This window comes from Tauraco erythrolophus, chromosome 2 (genome assembly GCF_009769465.1).
Source record: "Tauraco erythrolophus isolate bTauEry1 chromosome 2, bTauEry1.pri, whole genome shotgun sequence".
Lineage (NCBI taxonomy): Eukaryota > Metazoa > Chordata > Aves > Musophagiformes > Musophagidae > Tauraco > Tauraco erythrolophus.
The window spans coordinates 78,124,356-78,143,895 of record NC_141466.1 but is presented as its reverse complement, the minus strand read 5'-3'; the positions used below and the strand labels follow the sequence as shown (position 1 = coordinate 78,143,895).

The 19,540-nt window shown below is 39.1% G+C and overlaps 1 protein-coding gene across 1 annotated transcript in view; it reads left to right on the top strand.

Annotated features, from left to right (window-relative positions):
* UTRN (utrophin) overlaps positions 1 to 19,540 on the top strand; it is a 366,325-nt gene that overhangs the window by 289,318 nt on the left and 57,467 nt on the right. The window contains exons 59-60 of the mRNA XM_086631518.1: positions 10,940 to 11,001; positions 11,618 to 11,692. Of these exons, the coding sequence (XP_086487644.1) occupies positions 10,940 to 11,001; positions 11,618 to 11,692 (137 nt within the window). The remainder of the gene's footprint in view (positions 1 to 10,939; positions 11,002 to 11,617; positions 11,693 to 19,540) is intronic.

The following is a 19,540-nucleotide window of genomic DNA, read 5'->3' as shown; positions in this document are numbered from 1 at the left end:
TGGATACATACCATATTTTAAAATGCAAAGTTTATATCCTATAGCAGAACAATGGTGACTAATATCTGTAGAGCCCATTCATCATTTTGTGCAAAATTCCTTTGGTAACAGACACGTGTTGATTGTCCTTCTGTCATTTTCTTTACTTTATGGAAGTTTCTACAGTGCTTGATATTAGTGTAAATGTAAAATTATTGTAACTATTGACAAAAAATGTACAAATACTTTGGTCACCAAGAGGAATGGTGGAGATATTTACTTTCAAAAGAATAAGAAATACTTAGTTATGGAGGCATGGAGATTTTGACGTGTTCTACTCAGAACAGTGCTTAACTGTTTTCTCATTCCGTCAGCATTTATTTCATAGAATCATAGAATGATTTGAGTTGGAAGGGACCTTAAAGATCATCTAGTTCCAGCCTCCCTGCCATGTTTTGTTTGCCAATACTTAGGATGTTAAAGACTGCAGCTTTGAGAGAAGGATAACTTTTTTCCAGAGAGGTAAATGAAATTTTAAGAAGGCACATGGTATAGTAAGCCAGACTCAGAGTACTTCATGTTAGGCCGAAGGAAATCTGTGTTAAAATGTTATCAGTTTGAGTTTGGAAAAAAGGTAGATTTTTTTTAAGTCTGTAGGATGACTATGATTTGCACCTGTGGATAATTCATTCTAAAAGAACATCAGTGAGGACTTTGTGCTATTGCATGTTGCTCTGTCATAAATCTGAGACCCACGTTCTGTGCTTCAAACAAGTTACGAGCGCTGGAAAGCTTTGAAAAGCAAGTAATGGTAAATCTGTGTCGGTCAAAACTATCAGGAGGTGTGATGGTTGTTTTTAAACTTGTGATATGAAGGGTAATTTTTTTAAAGGGTCTGAATAGGTAACTAGAAAAAGGAGAAACCTACTGTGAAGATCCTTGGATTCTATATAAAAGCATTTGTGCCTCTGCTGAAAAGTTTTGCAAGAGGCAACAGAAAGCTGTGACACTCGGGAGGAGAGGTTCCTCCCTCAGCCCCGAGTGGAAGAGGAGAGGGCAGAGGTTGGATGTAGAGGCACACTGACTGCTCAGGCTCAGCAGCAGTGCAATTAAAATGGTCACACCTACAGTAGTAATTCAAAGGAAATGCTGATGTATCAAACTACAGAAAGCAAGAGGAAAATGCCCCTGAAACAGGAATTTTTTTTCTTGTGGGTAAGGCCTTAGTGAGCATTGAAAGACGGCAATTCATGTTCCTGCTCTGCCTGATCAGAGCTGGTAGCTGAAGCTGGAAGTGTTTACTGGGTGCAAGTTGGCCTGTGGAGGGATCTGTGGAGCCTCCTGAGTACATTCAGAGTTGGAGGAGAGAGATAGGATGAATAGTCCTACCACCACAACAGATAGAACAGATTAACATTAAAGTTTCTGGTCTGTACTAAGCAAAGCAAAGCATTTTATCTTGAATATTTCATATGTGTATCCTTTTTTCATACTTGATAATACATTTTTTTCAGTTTCTGGACTTCTCCATTACCCCACTTCAGCCAGAATTTGGTTTTTGAGAAATCTTTTTTTATCATGACTAGTTCAAAAGAAAGTAAGTCTTCCCAGTGTGCACACTAGGTGCAATCCTGTAAGCACACAACTTGGTGGCAAAGTATCCACGATACTCTGGACTTGGTCTCATAGTAGCTTTTTGGCTGCCCTGGAGCTACATTGGGGAATGAAGCCAGTCAGGGCTGAGAAGCAAACCCCAGCATCTCTCAGAAATTGTTTGAATGGTCTTGCACAGTAAGTTTGATAAAGGGGCAGAAGTGTAGATCAAGTTCTCTGAGCAATAAGGTCTTTATAGAAGCAGAAACCACTGGTTTATTTTGAGGATGGCTCTAATGAAATCAACAGAATTAACTACTGCATCTCAAAGATGACTTTTCCAGTAATCTTTCCTTACATCCAATGCTGCTGAAGCAATGTCTCGATTCTTGTGTCTTGAAAGAGAAGAATGATGTTGCATGTAGCGGGTAGGATTTATTTATTTTTAAAAGCTGGAGGAGGACTACTGAGTTTCAGTAGCTTCACAGTCTGACAAGCAGACTGACCTTGGTAGTTTCCTTCATTTCTTATTGCTTACTGAACTAAACTTCAGTGTTGGCAGCAGCAGCTAGATAAAACAGAGTTGTGGAAAATAAAACAGAAAAAAGCTGATTCTGAACTTCATTTGCTTTGGTATGATCAAGCTGAAGAGTACTCTTAGCCTTAAATATTCTTTTAAATCTTCATCTATTCCTTAATTTCAGATATTGTTTAAAGAAGAGAGGAAAACGATGCTGACACAAAAACTTATTTGTTTGGAGTAATTAAATGAGCTTTTGCAATGCAATTCAAGGGAACAGTCAACAGGATTTAATAGTGGTTGTTTATATAGAGAGAAATTCTGGGAAGGAGGCAAAGATTAAGTTAATTTTCTTTCTTTTTTGTTTAATTGTACTAACCTTTTTGAATTAGGTGCCTTTGATGTAAAACATGAGTAGAAAGAACAGTTACGATGAGTATCAGTAACTCTGTCATTTGAGAGCAATTATATTTACAGTTTTTAAAGCAAGACTTCTATGTTCAGAGAAGAAGTTTAAGGTACCAGTTGCTCATTTTATCAGATAACGAAGAAAAACAGTGTAAGGAGAATAAAAGTGTGATTCAATGATTGGTGGCTGAAAAATGATATTTCTTTAATTTTGAAAGGGAAATAAATGCTAATTCAGATCAGGCTACTTTAGTTCTACACAAAAACATACGCTCTTCTTAGACAACCATAAATTCACACCTTTACTTCATTTTGGTTGCATTTTGTGAGTGTCCTTGAATGAGAAATGTAAAATATTCAGAAGTGACATAGCCGTAGATGATGATGTAGTTGTACCTCTGTTAAGATGAGTATTTAAAGAGAAAATACTGCACTCTTCACAGTTTTATTGCACACAGGGAATGGAGTTTAGAAAAAAGTTAGGGAACTGCAGCTGAGAAGGCAGGAGGGAGCACTTCAGGTAGCAATGAATCTGTAAAGAGAATGTCAAAATGATGCAAGACGTCTGTATTTTCAGATGAGCAGCATTTATTCTGTTTGTTTCCTGATGCCACAGGTAAATTGCGCTTACATGCATAGAAAAAAGTGTCTCAGAGCAAGAGGTCCTTAGTGTGCCAGCATGCCATGGTGGCTTTGGAGTGCAGTTTGTTCTCCCCATCGTATTTACTAGGGGTTGGCAAGTCTGCCCTTTCTGGGGTTGTAACAGAAGCATGTGAAAGATTAAAAAGCAAATGTACAAACTCCTCTGCCCCATAAGTTCAGACAGGGGGAGTCTGGGTTTGGGCTAGTTAGGAAAGAAGTGACTATTCTGCTTGACTGAAAGAAAGATTTATAATTCATTGAGCCCAGGTTTATCAAGGTGCGTGCACCCTGGGCTATGAGAGATAATTTGATTGAACTGAACTCACGTGATTTAGCCTGTCTTTTTTCTCCTTTTGAATTGTCTTACTATGTAAACCACATTTGCCAAATGGCTTTGCCTCTGTTAATGTGATTTTATTTAGTAATTTTTGCCTCATTTGCATTTTTTATTAATGGCAATTGGTATAATTTTTTGCATTTCTGTAGTCTAAGTCTTCTCTGTCATGGTGGAATTCAATCAATGAAAACCTGAATCTGTAAAATCTTAATGCTGTTAAAAAAAAAAGCCTAGTCTTTCATACTTTATAAAAGCAATGGGACTAATGAGCAATACAAGGGTGGTGCAGCACAGCAGGCATAGTATTTACTTCTTCTGGTAATAAAAGTGTGAAGTTTGGACAAAAGGTTTGACAAACTTGCCATTGAATACATATTTCATAGGTTGGTTTGGAAAGGTTTGAGATTTAATGAGAGTTTTCTGCTGTTGTTCATTTATAACTATTTGAATTACACAGATAAGACATGCTGGGCCTCTAACAGAAAATGAAAAAAATATAAAGTCTATATTACATAGCACTTCAATAAAAATATTGTAAAGAGAAATAGAAAAATAAATGAGACACTATGTATGATCGTTAAACATTTTTGAGGAATACAAGAACAACTGAAAGGAATGTGCAGAAAACATACTTACCCTGGAGCTTCTCAATGTTGTTCTTTTAACTGTAATTTAAGTATTCTTCAGCTGTGTACCTTTCAATGCTATAAATTATTAGATATTTGTACAGTGCAAAAGAAATGAAAGGGTAGTACTGAAAGGGTCACAGTGAGTTTTATCTCATTCAGGGCATTACATAGGGAGCGCAATTTCTTGGTGTGATCATTAAATTGATCAATATCAAAATCTATAGACGCCATAGGTTACTTTTCTGTAATTCTGCAAAGAGGCTGGCACTACCACCATCTTAAAAATCCCATTTTATCACCTCCTATATCACCTTCAACTTTATGGGAGACAGGAATAAAATGCTTTCTGCTTCTCCCTTTATTTCAAGACTCTTTGTGAAGTCTTTTTTGATGTTTGGTTTATGCCTGTGTGGGAAGAGGGAGAGGGAGAGAACTAATGGAACTGGGAAACTTAACTTTTTTTCTTATTCTAGTTACATCCATAATCCCATTCTTAAAAATACTAATAAGTATTTCCCTTAGAAGGGAAAATAAAATATAATTTACAGAAACAGATAGTGCAGTTTTCAGGTTTTGAGAGTTTCTTCAGTTACCAGTTTCTGTGCTGGTATCTGTTTTCTATTACAGAACTGCAGCAGTAAATTTTCTCTAGAGGTATTTCAAAATATCTGCATATAAATTGCTCTACCAACCTCTAATATACATTATCCTTGCAGTGCATTATGCCAACTCTTTTTACAAAGCAGTATTTTCTAACGGGCTTAAAAAAGGAAGTATATAGTATCTAGATGAAACACCATGACATATCTATAAAAGTGAGGATGTTATTATGCCATCTGAAATTTGGCAAGGGCAGCAAAGCCAGTTCTGAGTCCTGTGGATTCATTAGTGATCAGTAAAGATCCTGTTTTCAGTTAATGTTTTGTGCAAATGACTGCAGGAACAGAAAGCTACTGAACGTGATGCCAGAGTACTGTTTCAGTGTCTGCTCTTGTGGTGTTTGCCAGTGATTATCAACGCAGACATAGGTCTTGTCTGTGCTGAGAAATGACAAAACCCCCCCAAACCTGTCTCTAGTTTTCTTTCTTACAGACAAAAACCTAAAAAAGAAAGAATTGATTTTTTTTTTTCACAACTCCATGGGCAGCTTGAAACACCTGGAGATGTGCAACTTATTTGTTCCACAGGATTGTTTCCTTATTTCTAAAGATCATAATTTAAATGACAGACTAACTGTTTCTCAGCTCTTTATTTACAACCAGGAAATATTTTTAACAAGCATTATCTTTGCCAATTATAATTAGAAAGCTACCAGCAAACATAATGGATAAGAAACAGATTGTAAGGGTAAATGTTTGTCATTTAAGCTTCAGAGCACTTCATTAATATGTAATTTTTTTTAATTTGGAATATTTTATGGTTATAATGTTTACTTTTAGTGAAATTTACACAAATGCATTTAGACTTTTTAAATTACGCTGTTTTGTCATGTAATCTATTCATGGATGCATGTTTTACTGCATGGCTTATATTGTGTCAGGAAGCTTTGGCAGAAGAGACCCAGGATACTCTTACTATGAATAACTCAGTCTTTTGATACTAACCAAAAAAGATAACGCTGAATGAATTCTCTTGTTGCTTAGTCAGTGAAAAGCTTTTAATTCTTCTCTGACTGAATCAAGTGGGAAGATGTAACACGTTCACACCACATGTGCTACTGTCCTGTAGACCAGCTCACATCTGTCGTAGCAGAAATCTCGTCTTACACCACCCACTGTGCAGAATGAAATCTCATAACTTCAGCTCCTGTAGACCTCGAAACATTCTTTTTATTCTGTACCATCCACATGCAAGATGAATAATGAGCCCAATTGTTGTTCATTTCCACTCAAAGTAAATATCACCTCACTCTACAAGTAGTTGTTCTTGAAGCTAGTAGAGTACTTGCGAGAGAAGGTGCTCCTTGGCACGAGTGTCCCTGCAGCCTGGGACAGAAACTGCCACGGTAGTTGTAACAGAGACAGAAGAGACTGTAAATTCGTCTGCTCTTGGTTAAATGCTTGTTTTGAGTCTTTTCAGAAGTTCAGTGAGATGACTAAAAATTATAAACTTCTCGTGTGTTTCCACAAGTTATCATATAATATTGATTTTTTTCCCCCTCTAACTTCAGCATCATTCCAAATTTAGATTTCCATTAGCTTCTCTGCATGCTTAGTTTTCCATCATTGGCGGTTACATATTGTTTTCTATAGAAAAATACAGAAAAAGACATTTCTTCACATTCTTAGTGGATGGTTGCTGTCAGGGCTGAGTTTTCTGAATTCTTCCTGTTGTCTCTCTGTGGTGAAAACAATCCATTCCATTCTGCCTAATTGCTTCCTGAGACTTATCAGAAGTTATGGCCTCCAGAGGAATCAAGTTGGAGCTCTCTTTGTGATGTAGTAAAATCATTTTGCCTGGTAATTTTCAGAACATGACTGGAGCACTTCTGTGAGTGCATTGCATGCTGCTTTAGTTGCTTACCTTGTTTCAGCAACTCTTCTAATTAGCAATTTAGCAGTTTCTGGTCCTTTGCTCTAAGGATGACATCTTTCACATGTACATGTAAAATGCATGCAAAGAAAGTGTAATCTTTTGATTTATCAATTTCCTTGTTCTTGTAGGTCAGGTGTCTTTTATGTTATTTGTATTTACTGAGCAAGGTATCAGAGAAGCAGGGAAACACCCAAGTCTGCTTTTGCTCACAAAGCACTAACCGACAGGCAGTTGTAACTACCGTGGTGCATATTTTAGAATAGGTTGCTCTGTCATGAACTTGCATAAAGAGGAGCTACGAGATCCCCATCAGAAAGATCTCCTTGAATTTTGTCAAGTCTGTCTCATCTGTTACAGCTATCAAGTACTGTAAAGTTTCTGAGCCATTTTTCAGTGCTTGATCTGCTTGCGTGAGTCTTGCATCAATAACACAAAAGCTACTGTGGCTACAGAAGAGAAAGATGGATCTTATTTCAAAGAGCTTCTTTACAAACCAAATCACCAGAAAACACTTTGTCTTGCATGTCTCCTGTTTAGAGCACCTAATAAAATGACTCCTTTCTTTGACAGTTTTATTTGTAGCATAGGAAGGTTATCTGCAATCCCATTTTTTTTCCTTCCTGTGAAAATCAATTTGTGTGCACATTGTGTGCAAAATTGTTATTAAACAAAACTTTGCATTAAGAAATGTCACTGTTGAGACCGATTCCTCCCCTCTCCCCCAGTTTTTTTATAGCTCTCTCTGAATTTAGAGTTACATTTTTTTTCCTCAGCTCTGTCCAGTGTAGTCTGGCTTTGTTGTCTTCTGTATCGCAAATGAAGCCTGTCCATGGAACATACTCGGTGGCAGCAGTGACACTGCCTGTGGCAGTGGATTTGTTCCCTCCTTTGATCTGAACAGACTGCTGAGTTGGTGGTTCACTCGCTCTAAGCCTATTCCTTTTCTTTGCTGGATCCCTGTCCGGGATCGCTTGGCTGTTAATGGATGGTTTCTTGATAGGTATTTCGGGATGAGACTGGCACAAACAAGCACATTCATCTTGTGTAGTCATTTAGCAGCTATTAGGTAGTGCTGGCTTCTGGGTAATCATGGACAAAACTTGGATGAAGGGATTCTTTCTCACCTTTTTTCTGTTCTACCAGATGATGATCATGGGGCGTCGTTTCTCACATAATCCTAGTGACAGGTACCTGCCATGTGTGGCATACAAAAGAACTGAGTGATAAGTTTTAAAAACCTGTTTGTCTACACACAGTCTTGCACAAATGTGTATCTCTTTCAAATGAAAAAGATGAAAACAAAATTAAATAAAAAAGATATAAAGTCTCTGGACCTAGGAAAAATTAATAATTTATTACCAGAAAAGAGGAATTTCAAATCAACTGCTATTGGTCCGTTGTTTGTGTAGAGAGACGTTTGCTGCTAATAAACCTTTGCTCTTCTGCAGTACTTCCCAGGTGAGATCCTTGCAGCACTCCACAAGTAGGAAATGGATTTCTTCATGGAAACATATTTTTTAATGCCAGAAAATAGTGAACTAAGAAACAAAGGCTGCAATTCAGCAAAGTTCGTACCATCACAGCTAATTTTAATATGATAGTTTCTAAGGCAGCAAACAGGATTTGACTTGGGTAAATTACTTGTCGTTTACACGCAGTGTTGGCACTAATAATCCAGCCTTTAAAATAGAGTGAAATGTATTTTTCTATATACATATATTTAGACTTTCTGTCACAGTACTGCCGCCTACCTTTACTTTTAACATAGAGGTTTGAAGATGTTTTAGTTAAAAGTCTTTTCTCAGAAAATCCTAAGAGATCCTTTTCACTTAAGATGTTGACAGTAAAATCACCAGTCTTGGGGTTTTGTTTGTTTGTTTTAAATATTTTTGTTGTTGTTGTTAGGGTTGGGGAGGGCATTTCTTGATCAGGGGAGTTGAGGTAAAGCAATTTCCTTTAAACAAGCTTTATTAAACTGATCACATATTGGATCCATTTCTGTGGGCAGTTGCAATGGGTTTTGTCAGCAGAAATCAACTCTAAATGGCCAACATGGTGTAGATGACATCCTACTTAACATGATAGTGCAGATATTCAGCAGCTTCAGGACAAGTTTTGAGGTTATTAAATAATTTGACCAGTATGAACATTCTATTATATTTTCTGATCCTGTTTACTGAAGGTGTATATGTTCTTGTTTCTAATACACTGTAGGATTTTTTTATACTAGGGTTTTTGAGAATGATGGACAATTAATTGCCTTTACTTTGGCACAGCACCAAACCCAGAAACATCATTTTTTGTTGTTGTTGACTTCATGATAATTTATTGTTGTTCCCCTTCCAGGAAAATAATTGTCAAGCTACTTGTTTTTGAAATTACTTTTTCTGGACAGGGATAAACACAGTGCTATTTTGAAAGTGTCTTCCTAAAAACTGCAAAACCACTGATTTAAGTACTGGCATTCCTTAGCTTTGGAGTTCAGCTTATCAGACCCTTGACCACCGCATTCAGAATTTGAAACATGAATGTAATTCATGTGGTGTTATTATCAAACTGAAACCAAATAAAAGTTTTAGTTCAGAAAAAATGTGTCCAAATGTAATGGTGTGCTTCAGCGTTCTTCTGAACTGGGGAGGGTTTATTATAGTATTTCAGAATCAGTCAAGGTCTAACAGAAGATGTTGTTCTGATTGCATGTTGTATAAATCTCTTGTGTTTAAATGTAATCATGTTCAGGGCTTTTCTCTTCTTTTGGTTGTCTACTAGAGAATGATCACAAAGAAGGAAGAGGTTTTATACTTACTGTATTAATAGGAAACAGATATTTTGTCTGTGAACTTCCATGAAAAACACCTCACAAAATTGTGATGGTGCCAGATATATAAATGAGACCAACGGCAGAGAGAGTTAAGCCTAATGACAGAGAGAAGGTGACTCTGGAGACCTAGGCTAGACTCAAAGCTGGAAAGGTCACACTGATGTACAGAAGGTAAAGTAAGGTTCGCATCCTCTATGCAGAGACTCAATGCATGCACTTTCCAGTAGTGTATGTTGAAAGGTAATGTAAAGAAGTGCCCTCAGCACTTACTTTCTTTGAAGCCTGCTTCACTTTGTGGTACCTGTCCTGTCTCTGTAGCTCTTCGGAGCAGATAACTTCTATCCCCCTTTTTTTTTTTTCACATCACTAAGCATAAAAGGGTCCATTCTTGATTGATTTTGCAATAGGAGGAGAAAAAAAATTGATTATGATAAATTATCGTGCGCCCACTGAGGTACAGCCATTTATACCAACGGAAGATGCAGTCCACTACATTTAAGGGCAAAGTGCCATTTAAAGTCAGTATTTACAACTAAGTACACCTATGCATGAACAAAAAAAAAGTTGCACATTAGCAATTTTTAAATGGAAACAAAGGTGAAATAAGTGGTATTCTCTGCTCATTATTGTTAGATTTGCTAACCTAGCATAATTTCATTTTCGTAATTAACTTTTAAAGGGAGTGCTATGATCTTCATAACACAGCTTCTCTAATAGATTTTCTTACCAATCTAACTCAAATGTAAATACTTTGAGACAAGCATGTGTAATCATTCCAACAACTAATATTCATAAATATAAGTAAAATGTGGCTTGTAGAAGGGAATTGGAGATTTCAGTAGACCTGACATGATACTCGTTTTGACCCCTGTGGCTGCACACCTGAAACCTTGGTGAATTGAAACAGCAGTGCTAAATGGTGGGGTAAGCGATGCTGCCCACTGAATCTCTGTTCTGTGAGGGCTGGTGTGGAAACACTCCCTAAATGAAGATACCTGTTGATTGGATGTGTGATGAGTGATTAGGCTTTTTATTAAATGGATTACAGGTAAAGTTTAGAATTGTTGTATGTGTTCTGATCCATGTTTTTAGATATGCAATGAAGTCTGAATTAAAATCTCAACGCTGTTCATTTTTCAAGTGTTTTTACAAACATTTTTACTGTGCTACAGCAGCAGGAAGTTTTGCATTTTTACCTTATTAGTGTGCCTCAGCTTCAGGATCAGAGTTCAGCTCATACGGTCACACTTAGAATCAAAAGTAAATACTGTTCAACATGGGTGGGCTATTGTCTAACTTACTTTGTGGTTAAAAAATCAAGGAGCTGAGTGGCACAGATCATGTATTTTAATTAAAGTGCTGAGGGATTTCTTGTGACTTAAACACAGAAAATCAGAATGTCTTTGTTTTTTTGTCCTTTGTATTGTGTGCACGTGTGTGTTGCCTGAAACTTTGATTACCTTTTTTCTTTGTAGTCATGAGACGCAGACAACCTGTTGGGATCATCCTAAAATGACTGATCTTTTCCAGTCCTTAGGTGAGTGCATTTCTTAAAAAGCCTGCATTTGTCTGCTGACCACATCTCAGTTGCCATGTGTGTAACAGAGCACATCCTGCTTTGCAATGAGACACGCTTTGCAAGAAACCTACTGCCTTGGTGCACGTCATGTTTATTGCCTTTCAGTAATTTTGATTCTGAACAATATGCTCTGACTCTATGCTTTAATGCAGTATCTTGTTTATTTCTTTAAAACCCACAAGGGATTGTCCAATGATGCAGACTGTCTGTGTGTTTAAAGCAGGCTGCTGGTCTGCAAGGAGCTAAGTTTGTAATAAATCAGGACAGCTATGCTTTCAGTAAAGGCTAGACCATATTGTGGTACAACTAGTTCAACACGCATTGCTAACATCTACATTTACTGTGAAATCTTCCTTTCTAAGGCCCTGGACTGTCAGAGTCAGGAGGCTTTCCCTGCAAGTGGATTGGACTGAGGTCCCAACTTGTCAGTTTTATTTGTTCTGATATATCCTATTAACTCATTGCAGAGAGGAGAAGGGATATCAGACTTTTTCCAAAATATGAATATTTTTATCTAAAGGAAACTTATGGACTCTCTTTAGGGCTGCTCATGTTTCTGTTTCTACTATTTCAGCTGACTTGAACAACGTACGCTTCTCTGCCTACCGTACAGCCATCAAAATCCGAAGACTGCAAAAAGCACTGTGCTGTGAGTTTGGCCTTCGAGACAAATTGTTTCTCAACAATACTTGGGGAAGGGAGGGTTAGCTTAAGCCTGACAACAGTAATGTTTAACGAGGGACCAGATACATCCTTGACGAATTGTCAGCCAACAAAATGGCAGGAAGAATTCCCAATAGTAGATGTCCTTATTGCAAGTAAATAAAATAAATTAATAAAAAAAAATGGTGCAACAGGTAAGTTGAAATTATATGCCTGCTTTGATTACTTTGAGAAATGATAGGAAAATAAATATTGAACCTCTTGACTATCGTGTATTGTTCCTGATACAAACCAGTGTCAAATGATGTGAGCTACAGTCCTGACCTTTGACATAAACTCAGGCATTACATGATATTTTTAGAGTTCTATTCTGTTTTTTGTAAATGTTTACTACTGCTACACAAAAAACATTCCTCCCCCATAGAGAGAATATCTTGCTGTATGAATTCCAGTTAAAGAGGAGTTCAGGCTGCCCCAAGTGTGAGGAGAAAGGGTACCGATCTGTATGGTTGGTATTGAGTAGTGGGTATTGCTGTACTTTTAAATCCCAAAAAGCTACTCTGAGAAAACAAACTGTTATTATTAGCAATGATAGTATGTGTGTGTATATGTATATATTGGAGGTATGGGGAAGTGTATTAGAGTTACACAGGAAATAAACAGGCATTTCATATGGACATTGGTCCTTCTGCCCAGACCCATGTTGGCATTTATCCCTTTTCTTAAGAAATCTAGCAGTCCACTCTGAAGAGCACATAGATTTCAGCAGCAGGAGAGGATAGGTGTCTACTGAGTACGCTCAGCTGTCTAAACTACTTCATCTCCAAGGTTCATGGCTGTATCTCCAATTTTCTCTTCTATATTTTCTAGCTTTTTAAGAAAGCATTTGACATTATGTCACAATTACGGTTTAGTTCAGCGACAAGTTGCATGACTACCATGTTCAAAGTTTAGCAGCCTCAGAACTGATATGTCAGGAGATCTTGTCCTGGCCTCCAGACACAAGACTTCTCTGATTCATGCAGCAAGTATCACACTGGGATTCCGCACTCTCACCTGAGTCTCCTGTGCAAAGCAAACTCAAGAGTACTCTTTGGAGTCATCCTGCCGCTGGTATTTCTGCATTGTTCTTGAGAATCAGGATGAGAAAAAGAAATATGATACTGTCTTGGGGAAACTGAACTAGCTTGTAACTGCTCAATGTTTATTTTAGAGAAATGGGATTGAATTAATAGTTTGATGTAATACAGAAATGGTTTGCGTTATAGAGAAGGACAAGACACATGAAGACAAGGGAAATAACTGAAAGGGCAAAGGGCTGAGAAGGAAGTGAGATTTTGTAAGAGAGTGGAGAAGAGAGGATGTGTGGAAGAAAAGTAGCAGAAACATAGAGCTGGGGATTAAAATGTACAAAAAGAAAGGAGTGCCAAAAATCCTGTTGTTCAGATGATGAGAATATGGATTTTAAAAATTATTAAGACTATGAATGAAAAAGAAAATACATAAAGCCACACATATACCAGAAAGAAAACAGGGTGAGGTACAAAACTAAATAGTGGAAACTGGACAATTTTGGAAGGACATGTGAGTTGTGGATGAGTGTGAAGGTCTCAGAGTTTAGACCTTTCAAAAGGTCTTGGCAGCAGTTGATATTCCCACTGACTGGAAAAGTTCAAATTGAAGTTCCCACTGACTGGAAAAGTTCAAATTGAAGTTCCCACTGACTGGAAAAGGGGAAACATAGCCCCCATTTTTAAAAAGGGAAAAAAAGAAGACCCAGGGAACTACAGGCCAGTCAGTCTCCCCTCTGTGCCCAGCAAGATCATGGAGCAGATCCTCCTGGCGACTATGCTAAGGCACACAGAAAATAAGGAGGTGATTGGTGACAGCCAACATGGCTTCACTAAGGGCAAATCCTGCCTGACTAATCTGGTGGCCTTCTATGATGAGGTTACAGCATTGATGGATAGGGGAAGAGCAACTGACATCGTCTACCTGGACTTATCCAAAGCATTTGATACTGTCCTGCACGACATCCTTGTCACTAAACTGGAAAGACATGGTTTTGATGAATGGACCACTGGGTGGATAAGGAATTGGCTGGATGGTCGCACTCAAAGAGTTGTAGTCAACGTTTCAATGTCCAGGTGGAGACCAGTGACGAGTGGTGTTCCTCAACAGACGGTATTGGGACCAGTGTTGTTTAGCATTTTTGTTAGCAACATGGACAGTGGGATTGAGTGCACCCTCAGCAAGTTTGCAGATGAAATCAAGCTGTGTGGTGTTGTGGACATGCTGGAGGGAAGAGATGCAATCCAGAGGGACCTTGGCAGGCTGGAGAGGTGGGCCTGTGAGAACCTCATGAAGTTCAACAAGGCCAAGTGCAAGGTCCTGCACATGGGTCGGGGCAATCCCAACCACATGTACAGGCTGGGTGGAGAATGAATTGAGAGCAGCCCTGAGGAAAAGGACTTGGGAGTGCTAGTGGATGAGAAACTCAACATGAGCCGTCAATGTGTGCTGGCAGCCCAGAAAGCCAACCGTATGCTGGGCTGCATCCAAAGAAGTGTGGCCAGCAGGTCGAGGGAGGTGATTCTGCCCCTCTACTCTGCTCTCGTGAGACCCCACCTGGAATACTGTGTTCAGCTCTGGAGTCCCCAGGTCAAGAAGGACATGGAGCTGCTGGAGCTAGTCCAGAGGAGGGCCACGAAGATGATGCGAAGGCTGGAACACCTCTGCTATGAAGCCAGGCTGAGAGAGTTGGGGCTGTTCAGCCTGGAGAAAAGAAGACTTCGGGCTGATCTTATAGCAGCCTTCCAGTACCTAAAGGGGGCCTACAGGAAAGCTGGAAAGGGACTTTTTACAAGGGCATGTAGTGATAGGACAAGGGGCAATGGATTTAAACTGAAAGAGGGCAGATTTAGATTAGATATGAGGAAGAAATTTTACACTTGGTGGTTGGTGAGGTACTGGAACAGGTTGCCCAGAGAAGTTGTGGATGCCCCATCCCTGGCAGTGTTCAAGGCCAGGTTGGATGAGGCTTTGGGCAACCTGGTGTAGCGGAGGATTTCTCTGCCCATGGCAGGGGGGTTGGAACTAGATGATCTTTGAGGTCCCTTCCAGCCCTGACTATTCTGTGATTCTATGATTCTGTGATATAAAAGTGTTACACAACGTTGCTAAATTTTCTTGTTTAAGCTTAGGAGTCCTTGCTATGGAAGGACTTTTCAACCCTGAAGGGTGTACAGTACTGCAGTCTGAGTAGGAACGCAAAGAAGGACAAGCCATCTTAAAGATACAAGCAAGCAAGGAGTTGCACAAAGAGGGGTCCTTTCCTGCCCTCGAGGCAGTTAGTTTTCTTTCCAGCCTAGAAGACAGCAGCCTGATCTTGGCAGTAGCTTCTTGGCCTGGCTTTAGATATGCATCATACCAAATGAAGCTGTGCCTGAGGTGGTAGCTAGCTACTACAGAAACCTAGAGTGCATCTATGCAAGAGCACCAGCTCTTGGGAGTACCTCTCACCACTTCTTCATATCCTGTACTGGCTTCTCACAAAATTTCAAATCAAGTTCAGGATTTTGGGTTCAGGGTCTTACATTTGGGAAAAAGCAGAACCTGTCCTTTGAAAGACTGCTTGATGGTATTGAAAGACAAACTGCATTTCTTTGGCACAGCCAAGAGCTCCTCAGTGCAAGAGATATGGTCCCACCCAAGGCTAGAGTTTCATCTCCCAGCAAGACTAAAGAGCATTATGAGCTTTCTGCTTATCAGTGTGCAGAGTGTAAAGTACGCATCAACATGCACATGAAAACCAATAGCAAAGCCAGAAACTAAAAAGCAAAGTAAAATTCTCCTTGTGCATGCTGCTTACCAGGAAAGAGTGGAAAAAACAGACGGCACATGATGGACGCTAATCATACTGCCTATTTCTGACAGGCATACAGATTGTCTAGCGACCTGTATAGAACAAACTTCACTTTCATTACTTCTAATAAGCTTTGAGGAGGATCATACTTCCTGCTTTTGCTTTTACTGCAAAATATATCAATATCTGTAATAACTGGAACAGGTCTCCTCATTCTCAGATTTTAAAAGTATCCTCCTGTCAAAGTGAATATATTCTCCAATTTCAGTGGAGGGAGGTGGAAAGAGGACAGAGGGAAGTAATAAGAAGTAAGAAGAATATTCAAGTTTGAAAGAGCCGGGAGCAAAACTGTCATCTCTACAGATCAAATCTACCTTGTTATTTATGAAACTTGTTTGCTTGCTCCACCTCTCTGTCTCATGGGAGGAGACAACAGCCAAAAAAACCCTTTATTCCATGCACATATTTGACCAAGGATTGGTGTAATTTGTGAGAACAGAAAACTGGGTTTTTGAGAAAGTCGTTACAAATTATGCACAAAGCTAAATGCTACAAGAATTTTCTGTCTATGAACAAGAACTCATTATGATCTGGCACAATTTTAAGACCAGCTTCAAAAATATAATCAATGCTGTTCCTTTTGTCATTGTTTGCTTAGCAGATTGTTTCTTGAGACAGAACAGGTCAAATTCCCATTGACTGTGATGATTCTCAGCCTGTTTCTATCCTGTGAATGCCTACTGAGACAGCCAAAACACAGCATGTGCTAACACCTCCTCTCTGAGGAAGGGGAGAGTGGTCAAACCCTACTTAGAATTCTTTTCTTGACTTTTTTTTGTTAGTGGTTTTGTTTTAAGGTAGAGGAAGAGTCATCTTCTTTGCCCCTGTCATTCATTCTCTGGTCTGAGTTGCTTTAGTCTTCCATTGCATTTCCTGTAATTTTAACTGTGGATGATTTTTAAAGGTGTGTGGATGTAGAATGCTTCAGAAAGGCTTATGTGCTAAGGCAAATAAAATGTCAAAAAAAGAATCACTAGAAAAAGAGATCATTGTAAACTGTAATATGTGACAAACTGCTGTCACAGCCGCAGTGTGTGTAAAACTGCAAAGGCCTTTTTGGTGAGAAGTTCAAGGGCAGAGCTGAAGCAGGATGCACAGTCCCACTTGCACCTGATAGATTTTGACTTTGCAGTGAGGACTAGTAACACAGTGTTGGTGTTATATAAGCAGGTTCAGGAATATGTAATTTAAGAACCATACTTCGGAAAACTTGCTGATGCCAAATCTCTTTTCTAAGACTTTCCTCAGTAAATGTCAAAAAAAAAAAAAGGGTTCTGGGGAAGTTATTCCGTCCCACTCCCTTCAACCTCCTTTAGAAGCAGGCAAGTAGAGTCATGTTTCACCTCATTCTGGTTTTTGGAAGGTATATTCCTGCAGAGACTAATACATGTGTGTATGCATCTACGTGTATTTAGTTTGCAGGAAGCTGAGGAAGGTTGCAGGTTTGAAAGTACAAATTCTTGTTTGGTTTCTCAGTCTCAGATTATGTGAGGCAGACATACTGAGAACACTTTCCCACTGTAGCAGAAGAAGAATGGGGCCAGAGAGAGTATCCAGCGTTGCAGTTGTACTGGGCAGCTATGCAGCACCAAGCCCTGACTATAATATTTTATTCTGTGCAGCATACTTTAGCGCATTTTTAAGAAATCATATTGCCCCAGATACAGAAATGTAGTACTGGAAGGCAAAATGGGAACAAATCAACCGTGTATATTCAGAATTTCTGTCACTGAGCTCCTCCAGGTGATTTAAGATTTAAGAATGCTAATAGGAATATCAACCTCACAAGGCTAAGGAACAAACGTTAAGGACTAGAAGCAAGAGCTGTGTAGACTTCTCTCAGCCATCCAGTCTTTTTCAGGAACTGCTATCATTCACAAGGTCTTACTAATACAAAAGCTCTGTAGCAATGCCTGCCTGTTTACTGTGGGGTTACAGCAGCCTCAAATTTGCCGTTAGCAGCTGTATGTCATTACTTGCTCCTGAGTCAGTCACTCACATCTGCTTGAACCATGTGAATGACGTGGTTTCTGTTTATAGTTTTCCTTTGGGAAAGTCTCCTCTCTGTAGAAAGGACCCTTGTGTCCATTTGTTGGTTAACAGCAGAATTGATCATTCAGCACACTGGAACAGATGCAGAACAGTACTGCAAAAATGCACTAAAAGCTCTGTACAGTAGGCTTCATGCCAACAATGGCATGTGAGTCTCAGGTTAGCTTTTCCCCACCTGCATAAACACATTTTGTTTTAAAACTTTCAGAAATGGAAATGTAGTGAGAAAATAATCTCTCTTTACATCAGCCCAATGCAGGAGCTCTGCTAGTGAGTAGTCCTTGCCATGGCAGGATAACTGCCTGTACTCAAAGTTCATTCAGCTAGGTGAGTGCTGAAGTAAGCAGGGATGGAAGTAGTTTCCTCTGCTGGTTCTCTATGAATGGTGTCATCCAAAAGTGTAAGTTTTGCTTAATTTGCATTGGTACAGCAGCAGAGTTTCCTTTTAGTATGAAAACGGTGAAAGAGCTTCTCTCAATTCCCTCTAGAGTCCTTTGAGAGACATGTGAATGCGGGGTCTTAATGTCAGCAGATCAAGATGTGAAAGGCTGTCAGTAGGCTGACTCCAGTGTCTGTTGAATTGTCATTTTCAGTGCAAGGACGGTTATGCTAAGCCAAGCCAAGCGAGCTACAACTTTCTGGCATTCCAAAGCATTCCAAGTTTTCATTGGCTTTAAAAAGGGCAGCTTTTCAGTACGGTCAGTCTGTTTCAGGAAGCTCCATACCTGCTTCTAGCTAATGATTAAGTACATTCCAAAAACAGACTGAAAAAATACCACCACCAGACTGGTTGCAATAATTTTGAAGGGTGTTTTTTCCCCCTTGTAGGTCATATAGGAAAAGCATGAAAAGTGGCCATCTCTTCTGAGTACAATATTTATGTGATTGGGTGCCATGTTTTGCACCTGGCTTCAGCCCCCTCCCTCCACCCCTCAAAAAAATTGCCTGTGTTGCATTGTGGTGTAGGTTTTTTTGATTTGGTTTTGGTTTTAAGTATGCCTGCAAGCATTTTCCAGTGTATTACTGTATTTTCCCACTACAGTAGAAGATTATGCTGCAGTGAACTGCCAAATACTTTGTCTGCCTCAGGTCAAACTAATGTCAAGGTGTTTTGCTGCAATTAGCAGTTTTCCTGTTTGGTAAATACATGGTTGACTTTTGTTTGCAAGCCCAAGAGAAAACGAGAAAAAAGAAAAATAAAAAGCAAACAAACATAAAACCCCTGCAAGTCTGATGCTGTAAAGTTAGAACAGAATGCACAGATGTCAGTGAGGGAGAGAAAAAGTAAGGGCTATGAGGTACCATTTCTCATTTTACAGTGATGTTAGGAAGGGTAGATTGAGGAGATGGGATTGGGAATGTTAACCTTCTTTAGGCCCATAACCTTATCTTTTGGGAGATGCCCATTGAGTTCTTAACAGAACTGCTCATAGTGGTTAGTGTTGTCTTGCTCCTGCTTTTTTCTGCCGTACTTATTTTCCAGCCCAAGCTAGGCTTACCTGATTTGCAGAGACTGCCCTTCTGGGGTCCTTATTTAACGTTATTGGTGCAGAGCAATTTACAACACATCTGAGATTGTCATGTTTCATTTCCTTGGAGAGATGACATTTATCGTGTAAATGTGTTACTGGCTCAACAGCTCTGAATGAGCTCCGAATATACTTCATGTTGTACACACTGTAGCAAGCATACTGATATATTGCAACTATTTTTTTTGTAAAGTCCTTGCTTCTGACAAAAAATGTCACTGAGGATTGTACTACCCTTCGACTTGCATTATTCTTCCTTCTTTTACACCAAAGTAAGTTTCCTCTTTTCCACTTTGTTTTGTAAAAGAGTTAGAAGAGCTCAGTCAGC